The sequence below is a fragment of the Piliocolobus tephrosceles genome, chromosome 6 (genome assembly GCF_002776525.5).
Source record: "Piliocolobus tephrosceles isolate RC106 chromosome 6, ASM277652v3, whole genome shotgun sequence".
Taxonomy (NCBI): domain Eukaryota; kingdom Metazoa; phylum Chordata; class Mammalia; order Primates; family Cercopithecidae; genus Piliocolobus; species Piliocolobus tephrosceles.
In genome coordinates this window covers 136,340,134-136,349,393 of record NC_045439.1, presented here as the reverse complement: position 1 = coordinate 136,349,393, position 9,260 = coordinate 136,340,134, and the positions used below count along the sequence as shown (strand labels likewise).

General features: G+C 46.1%; 1 protein-coding gene across 1 annotated transcript; it reads left to right on the top strand.

The window, feature by feature from the left end:
- Positions 1–265: 265 nt before the first annotated feature.
- Positions 266–1,649, top strand: LOC111548372 (uncharacterized protein C15orf32). The gene is given in 5 exon segments (XM_023220835.1): positions 266–817; positions 820–873; positions 876–941; positions 944–1,102; positions 1,525–1,649. Coding segments are annotated over 5 exon segments (468 nt in total). The 5' UTR covers positions 266–753.
- Positions 1,650–9,260: the final 7,611 nt, after the last annotated feature.

Below are 9,260 nucleotides of genomic sequence, written 5' to 3'. Positions count from 1 at the left end.
AGCAATATGACCATATCCCTGGTGCTCTCAACAGGCACAGGCCAGCTTTGAATTTCCCAAGGGTGACACTGTACCCTCTGCAGCTCCAGATAAATGCCCAGCAATTTTACCCATTAGCTGAGCTAGTGGGTGGAATTTTTCCAGTCCCCATTTGACCCGCTCAGAGAATTTCAAGAGCCTTGCCTTACACAGGGTTGTGCAGGCTTTAGAACCCCACCCCCCAGCCCCACCCCAAAGACCTTTACAAGCACAGCTGGACATAGGAACCACTGGAAGAGCTTTAAAACCTCCTGAAACCTATGCCTGGCCTTCAGGAAATCTGATTCCTTGGTCTGGCGTATGGTCCAGGCATCTCCTGAAGCTCCCCAGGTCACACAGACGTGCAGCCCCAGCTGGGAACCAGTGACCCAGACCCAGTTCCTGAACTTCTGTGACCACTTCCATGGCAGCCCCTCTCAGGCCCATGGTGTGAAGTCTTTCTTTTGCTTCTGGCTTCTGAGAGTTTCCTTCCCTGACTCCAAGTTAGGCTCTGTTGTCTGGTGGGTTTTGTTGCCACTGCCGTTGCGTTAGTGGCATCCAGGCCTCTGGATTGCCGCATGCTTGCAGTGGGAGGAAAGGCCTGTCTACCATGTTCTCTACTTCCCCTTCCACGCTCTGTGAGGACAGGGGCCTTGTCTGGCATGTTCACTGAGGCATTCCTGACCACTAAAACTGTGCCTGGCACAGAGTAGGCACTTTATAAACTCCTGCTGCATGAACAAAAGAACAAGTGTGGATGCTTCAAAGGAAGACTTGCACCCAGCTGACCCTCAGAGTGGGAAGGGGTCCCACCTAATAAGAAGAACACCAAGACTTCCCCAAGAGGAGAAGGAGGCTATGTGCCTGAACCCTGTGTGAGATGCTTTGTATACTAGCCCTTGTTGGGGTGTTGCACCCATTTTACAATCAAACAACCAAGGTTCTCAGAAATTGAAGACTCATTTAAGATGCCAAAGTTCATGAGTGGATGGTTTGATGCTGAAGCCAACATTTTTAATACCACCTCAGCTCAAAAGCCCTGAAGGCCACTTAATTCTATCAACCTTCAACCATCTTGTCATAACGTGAGCCTGCACTCAGGAGTGACAGGAAGACAGAACTCAGCTTCCTGTAGCCCAGACTCCTCATAGGCTACTGCTGCACCCTGGCTCTTCCCACTGGCAAAGCAGATACAGACCCAGAGCACACCTGTGTAGCAATGCCAATTGTTCAAATGCTTCCTTGCCAGGTGGTCAAAAGCAATGGCTCTAAGCCCTCCATGTGCCCCATGCTCCAGCACTGTGGCCAAGGTCCATTCTGATTGGTTCGGGTCCCTCTGTGTTGGTAAATACTTTGCATATCACCCAGGTTCTCCAGGCAAGAAACTAGGGGCCAGGTGGCTGATTTGGGCATTTGGACCACTGGGCAGGACACCAGAGCCTCACTGCATTGGTGTTTCCGTGGCGGCTACTTTGGGTGACTGGCTTTCCTCTCTTGTTTTCCATGGACACATCCTTGACCCAAAGCAGATATTCTGTGTAGCTCATGTGCGTACAGATTACGAATTCAACTGCAGAAGCGTAGAGAGGTACTGGAAGAGGCATCTTATGAGAGTCAGCCAGGGCTGGTAATGAGCAAACCCTTACCTTGAATAGCCTCTGAGAGGTACACAGTGAAGGGCCAGAGGATGACAGAAACAGAAAAAGGGTCGGAGGATGACCAGAAAAGAGCAGGACATGTTCACTGAGCACTAACTAGATGCTTTACATGGGCTAGGTCATTTAATTCTCATAGCTACCCATTTGAGGTTGGCATTATTATTATTCTCACTCTGCAGAGGAGGAAACTGAAGCAAAAGGTTGATAAACTTGCCCAAGACCAAAAACCTAGGAAGTGGTTTAGCTGGGATTTAAACTCAAGCCCTCAGGTTCCAGAGTGGTGAAGGAAGCCTCTAAGCTTGACCTTGATCTGCTGCCACTGAAGCTGATGAAGGTCATAAAATGGGCATAAATAACACCAGCTTCAGAGGGGGTGATGGAAGAAGGAGCTGTCTAGTCAAAGCGCTCAGTGCAGTGGCTGACACACGGCAGACATTCAACTAATGGACGGTAGCTCACTACTCGACTCAGGATGTTGCAGAAACACAAAGCCATGCCAACATTAAATGAGGTGCTGACATTAATTTAGGGGTGCAGTCTGTTCTATCACTATGATCCTAACTGCAGCTTTCAGGTACAGGGAGACAGAGAAATGTACCTGTTTGGCTCAGGTCTAGAAACTGAGGCCTGAGGTCAAGCCTCAATCTAATGCCAAACTCATGGCATTAGATTTCGTAGGTGAGTGATCCAGCCAGTTCCCACAGTTGCTGTCCCCACACCCAGCTCAGCTGCCAGCGCCTCTCCAACACCAGCTGTCACCCAAGTCCACCCAGTGGAAATGCTCCTAGTGCAGCACCAGTGACAGGCTCTGGCTGCATAGCCCTGGGCCCATGGCTGCTGCGGCTGCCTTTTGAATTTGCCAGGGAAGCTGAGCATGCTTCTTTGCACACACGGGGCCACTTGGCTCAGTGTCTGAGAATGAGATGGTAGGCGGCCAGGCTGCCGGGAAAATGTGGAATCGCTCTCTGGCAGAGGCCAGCCTGGAAGTGAGAAGTGAAACCAACAAAGCAGAGGACAGAACAAAGGAATGAAGAGCAGGAGTGCAAAATGGGCTGCAAAAGTGTGGGGCATTGTCCTTGAATGCTACAAGACACTACCAGCTGACCTAATCGGCACTCTTGCTCCAACAGCTTGCCTTGAAATTAAATGTTTGCATCAGGCTGGGTTACTGCAGGGAAGGGGTATCAGGCCCTCCTTTGCAGCATCAGGGAAAATAGGGGACCTCAGATGGCCCAGGCCCTACCTCTGCCTCCTCAGCTTCCTGACCCAGCAGAGTGGATTCAGCCACTCAATGATGAATAAAGTAGAAATTAAAAGCTTGCCGGACTGGGTTGCTCTTGTGATTAAACCAGATAAAGGAGCCTTAAGTTCTTCACCCACTCAGAGCATTAGATGCTTGGCAACTCATTGCTTCTCCTCTGGGGCTGCTTTCTCGGGCCAAGGTGACAAGGGCTAGTTTGTGGTAAGTTTTGCTCAGTTTCTACCCAGCTCAGCCTACCTTCTTCACTGTTGAAGCAAGCAGGCATGGCCTGGCATGCAGTAGGTGCCCAATAACGAATGAATCCCTCTTGAATGAATGGATGAATGCTTTCCAGTTTACTGAAATCTTTCATCTTTGGCTACTCAACAAGTGGGCTCCCCAGGCCTCAGTTTCTAGGCCTGAACAAAATAGGTACATTTCTCTGTCTCCCTCTACCTGAGAGCTGCAGTTAGGAGCATAGCAATAGAACAGAGAGCACCCTCAATTTAATGTCAGCACCTCATTTAATGTTGAAATGACCTTGTGTTCCTGCAGCACCCTAAATGAGTCAAGTAGCCAGCCATCATACTTCCACTTATTGAGTGCTGTGTGCCAGCCATGGCATCAAGCATTTTGATTAGGCTGTTCATTCCTGCACCACCCCGTGTGAGGCTGGTATTATTTATCTCTATCTGATGGACAAGGCCCATGGCTTGTCACATAGCTAGTAAGTGGCAGAACAGAGATCAAACTCAGGTTGAAATTTGCTTCTAGGGATCTCTGCCTCCCTAATCTATACAGCAATTGAAGCCTATTCATTCATTCATTCATTCGTCTCCATCTTAGTCAGTTTAGGCTGCTATAACAAATATACCATCGACTTGGTGGCTTCACAACAAACATTTATTTCTCACAGTTCTGGAAGCTGGAAAGTCCAACATCAGAGTACCAGCAGGTTCAGTTCTTGGTGAGAGTTTGTTTCTTGGCTTGCAGATACCCATCTTCTTGCCATATTCTCCAATGGCAGAAAACAGAGAGACAGAGGCAAGCTCTGGTGGTCTTTCTTACAAAGTCACCAATCTCATTCAAGAAAGCCCCACCCTCATGATGTAATTATTTCCCCACCTCCTAACACTATCACACTGGGGGCTAGGATTTCAACCTATGAATTTCGAGGGGATTTCTTCGCCCATTCATTTAAGAAACATGAGGGAGTGTCCACTAGAAGTCCTGGCACATGAACACCCTGTGTTTGCCCCTGCAGGGGCTCGCAGTGCAGTGGTAGGAGGGAGAGGGGGAGCAGACACACAGGAGAGCGCTGTAAGAGCTGTTGTAGAACAATGGGCACACTGCTGTGTAGAGAGAGGGAGCACAGAGAGAAAGGAGCCCAGAACTCTGCTTGCAGGAGCTTACACCAGAGAGGACACTTCAGGGGAAGCTTCACAGAGGAGAGAGTAGCCTTTGAATACTTGCTGCTAGTTCTCCAACTCACTCATTTCAATGCCTTCCTCCTTAACTTATCCATTCTATCTAGGATCATCTTTACTGCCAAATGGAAGCAGAACTTTGAAATAAGCCTTAGGAACGTAGTTCATGTGTCCATGAAGGGAGCACTCCTTTCCTCTACAGACACATGGACTACAGGGGAAGAGTGAAGGCTGGGACACTCTGACCCTCATAACCCCATATCCAAAGCTTGGCACCCTTCCAGTTCCAGGGCTGTGAGGTTTAGTACACATGCATAGTACATAACCTACACCAATGCGCCACCCAATAGATCTTAACAAGAATAGGTCAAGGAGAGGTCTCCGTGTGTGTCAAAGAGTATGTGCTTCCATTCATTCATCCAGCTTCAGAGACACCACTGAGAGCCAGCAATGAACTACGCCCTGCTGTGGACATTGTAGGACACACAGTCCCTGCCTCAGGAAGCTCAAATCTAAGGGGGGAACAATTATGCACAGCCAATGACAGAATGAAATAAAGAGGAAATGCCAATCCAACCAACTGGGGGCATTCAGAGGATTCACAGAGAAGGTGATAAATGGGCTGGACCTTGAAGAATGAGTGGGATTTTGATAGTGGGATGTTGACTCTCTGGTCTACCCTTCTGGGAAATCTCCACCCTCTTCAGTGGCAGCAAGGAACAGAAGAAGCATTTAAGCTGCTAGCTATCACACCGCGGCCAACCCTGGCCAATTTACAAAAGCCACCAGGGAAATAAGCCTTGCCACCATTGCCCAGCCTCCCTACTAGGTTGTGATGATGCCCCAGGTGAGGCCACCTCGATTCACGAGGCCCTTGATTTGTGGATAATGGTCTCAGCAATGCCAGAGGAGGGAGAGGCAGGTGCCCACACAGTCAACGTTGAGACCTGCAGTCTCACCTTGTTTTTGTCCAACCCAAGTCCACCCCTTCATGCCTTCATTCTCTTTCCTTTCCACCTTCCCCCAGGGTATAATGAGACCTCCATGCTCCACTTCTAATCATAGTTTTCATGGTTTGTTTATGGATCTCCTGATTGTAATACCAGTCACCACGCCAGCCATTGAGGGAGTGCTATAGTTTCCTATACTGTCAATTGCAGAAGCAATTGAGATGCTGATCAGTTTTCTCCTGGTGTTTCTTGGGGAGGATGGATGTTTCCAGCCACCCTCCTGTTGGAGTCAAACTGGACAGAAATGGGGCGCTGAGGATGAAAGTGGTGGCTGCTCCATAGATCACTGAGCTGGGCAAGTGGGGCCCGGCACTGTCTCTAACCACAGCCACCAGCACGGGGTGAGGGCTGCCTGGCATATTCTCAGCTGCAACTTCTGTTCCACTTTCAACATCCACCTGTGCTTTGGGTCTCCTCACCCATGGCCTTGCTCCGTGGCTCCCCTCTCTTCATCACATCACTTTCTCCTAGTCCTTATAGAACGAGACCCGCTCTCTTGATTTACTTAACAATTTTAATTCTACCAACATAACAGAACTATACCCACACACATATAAAAATAACATTATTCCTTTACAACCTGCTTAAATCATTTCTAAACAAATACGTGTTCATTACTTGTCCTAATATACATGCTTCCTCCAAAATAATAGCTGTTATCATCAAATCTACCCAACAGCAGATTTCAGTAAAACTAAATTTGCCTACAGAAAAAGTAGGCATTAGAGGGAGCTGGATGCCCTTAAGTCATGACTGGCAGCCTGGCATGGGAATCCACGGTCACTAATAAAAGACACACAAAAGTCAGAGCCCAACCCAGCAACCACAAGCTCCTCTGACTACGTCCAAGATGTCCCTCCCATCTTCCCGGGCACGGAGTCTGCTCCTTCTCATTTCCTCAGCCATGGGCTTCACTGTGCCCAGGGTTCAGATGCAGCGGCTTCATTTGCCTGCCCGTCTTGGGCTCACCCTGCCATAACCTCCCAGAGATCATGTCTGCTTGTGATTCTTCTCTCTGACCCTGCACACCAAGTGGACCCCAGAGTGGCTGACCCCTGGCTCTTCTCCGGGAGCCTCCAAAGAAATCATTCCTGTGCGGCCCAGATGGATAAAGACAGGAATTTTCTGGACCCCAATCTCTAGGCACTCCATTCCAGCTGATGTTAGTGCAGAAGGAAATGCATTCAAGTCTCCAAGAAAAATAAAAGCTCAGATATGAGGAACCAACTTGATAGTACGTAACACTGAAATTGCTTCTCTCAACCCCAATCTGAGTAACCATCAACTGATAATGGAAAAGACACATCCCTGTTGCTTGATGAAGTCTCTCTTCATATTTGCTCCCTTATCTTGATTGATTTTGTATAGAAAATAAGATAAAGACTCAGAGTTTAAAATAAGGCTTGTCCTTTACCTAAAACCTGCATGGAAGAAGGAGGCGAAGGGAACATTCACAAGCAGAAGCTGATTGACAATCACATTGCTGAATGTATCAAAATTATGGGCTTTCTATTATGCCAGGGTACAACCTAAGACCCTCTCTGAGAAGTGCCTTGTGGTCTGGGCAGGAGGAGGGGTTTCATGCTTCTCTACAGATAAGGGGAAGACAAATTGTATAATTTAGCAAACTCCAAAAAGGCTAGTTGAATGGGATTTGGATAACATTCATTTAAAACGGGTCAGGATGTTTGTCCAGCAAAACATTAAAAAGCTATCATTTTGTTGAGATTATAGGTTTTTTCCTCTCCCCACAGGTCATATGGATGCACGTCTATTATGGAGTAAATCTCTTTATTTCAATCATCTCTTCTCCAGCTACAGTCTCATGTGCATCAGCACTAGGAAGATCATTTTTCCATCTGGGTTACATTTTTCTTTGTTCAGTTTATTCTGCTCGAGATCATTCTGCTGTTAAGAATCCCTTGTCCAGTTTCAGCTTTCTACTTATGGCTAGCCAATTTTCCCAGCACCATTTATTAAATAGGGAATCCTTTCCCCATTTCTTGTTTCTCTCAGGTTTGTCAAAGATCAGATGGCTGTAGATGTGTGGTATTATTTCTGAGGGCTCTGTTCTGTTCCACTGGTCTATATCTCTGTTTTGGTACCAGTACCATGCTGTTTTGGTTACTGTAGCCTTGTAGTATAGTTTGAAGTCAGGTAGCGTGACGCCTCCAGCTTTGTCCTTTTGACTTAGGATTGTCTTGGCAATGCGGGCTCTTTTTTGGTTCCATATGAACTTTAAAGCAGTTTTTTCCAATTCTGTGAAGAAACTCATTGGTAGCTTGATGGGGATGGCATTGAATCTATAAATGACCTTGGGCAGTATGGCCATTTTCACGATATTGATTCTTCCTATCCATGAGCATGGTATGTTCTTCCATTTGTTTATGTCCTCTTTTATTTCACTGAGCAGTGGTTTGTAAAAGAAAATGTGGCACATATACACCATGGAATACTATACAGCCATAAAAAAGGATGAATTTGCGTCCTTTGTAGGGACATGGATGCAGCTGGAAACCATCATTCTTAGCAAACTATCACAAGAACAGAAAACCAAACACCGCATGTTCTCACTCATAGGTGGGAACTGAACAATGACATCACTTGGACTCGGGAAAGGGAACATCATACACCAGGGCCTATCATGGGGAGGGGGGAGGGGGGAGGGATTGCATTGGGAGTTATACCTGATATAAATGATGAATTGATGGGTGCTGACGAGTTGATGGGTGCAGCACACCAACATGGCACAAGTATACATATGTAACAAACCTGCACGCTATGCACATGTACCCTAGAACTTAAAGTATAATAAAAAAAAAAAAAAAAAAAAAGAATCCCTTGTCCAGCAGCAGGGAAAGATAAATATTTCTTTAATTATCTCATTTATAAATAAGATTATACATAAGATAAATAAAGATAATATAGGTAATATCTATAGATATTTTGAAATCTCACTTCTTACCGAGATGCCTATGATTTCCCATCCTTTATTCCTCGAGCTCTCCTAGCTAAACCTGAGCCAAGACTTCCCCATTCTTACAGCAACCTCAGTTGTTCCAATTAGAGTCCCCAGCGTCTATCTTTCAGATAGTCAAATGTTTCTCTTTCTTACTAAGAAAATATAAGAAGACTCATTCTCACCTTTTTTTGCATTCTTTTTTTTTTTTTTTTTGCATTTTATTCTATAGATATGTTAGTAAGATTCAATCAGGAAAACAGAAACTTCTTCAAGTATTTCAAATAAAAAAGGATTTAATGCAGAGAATTAGAGGCTTACCACATTGTTGGATGAACTAAGAGAATGAAAGTCAGAAAAAACTACCACTAATTTCAGGAAATTAGAGCATACAGGAACCTCAGGAAGCTGCCACCAGAGCCTGTGTATCTCACCACCCCAAAGAGGGTAAACTGTAGCAGGAGGTCCCGTAAGCCACTGGCGAAACCTCCGGCAGGTCTACTGTTTCCTGATGCCCAGGTGATTCTCTATCCTGTTGCAGGAATAAGAAAGACCTCTGTTATTCTTCAACTTTTCAAATCATGCATGGGTGCCTCCCATTGGTGGAGTCCCAATCAGAGTCTTGCTGGCATGGGATGCCAGGAAATGCAACAGTTCCCAGAATTCCAACCACATAAATGTGGCAAAGAGCTTTGAAGGGAGTGGCAATGAATGTTAGTTTCCTAAATCCAGTACATCGGGGGTCCACAATTCTCTAAGCACTATGTTAACAGTTTTACATATATATGTAATTTGATTTTTTAAAAAATCATACTTTAAGTTCTGGGGTACATGTGCAGAATGTGCGGGTTTGTTACATAGGTATACATGCGCCATGGTGGTTTGCTGCACCCATCAATCCATCATCTACATTAAGTGTTTCTTCTAATGCTATCCCTCCCCGAACCC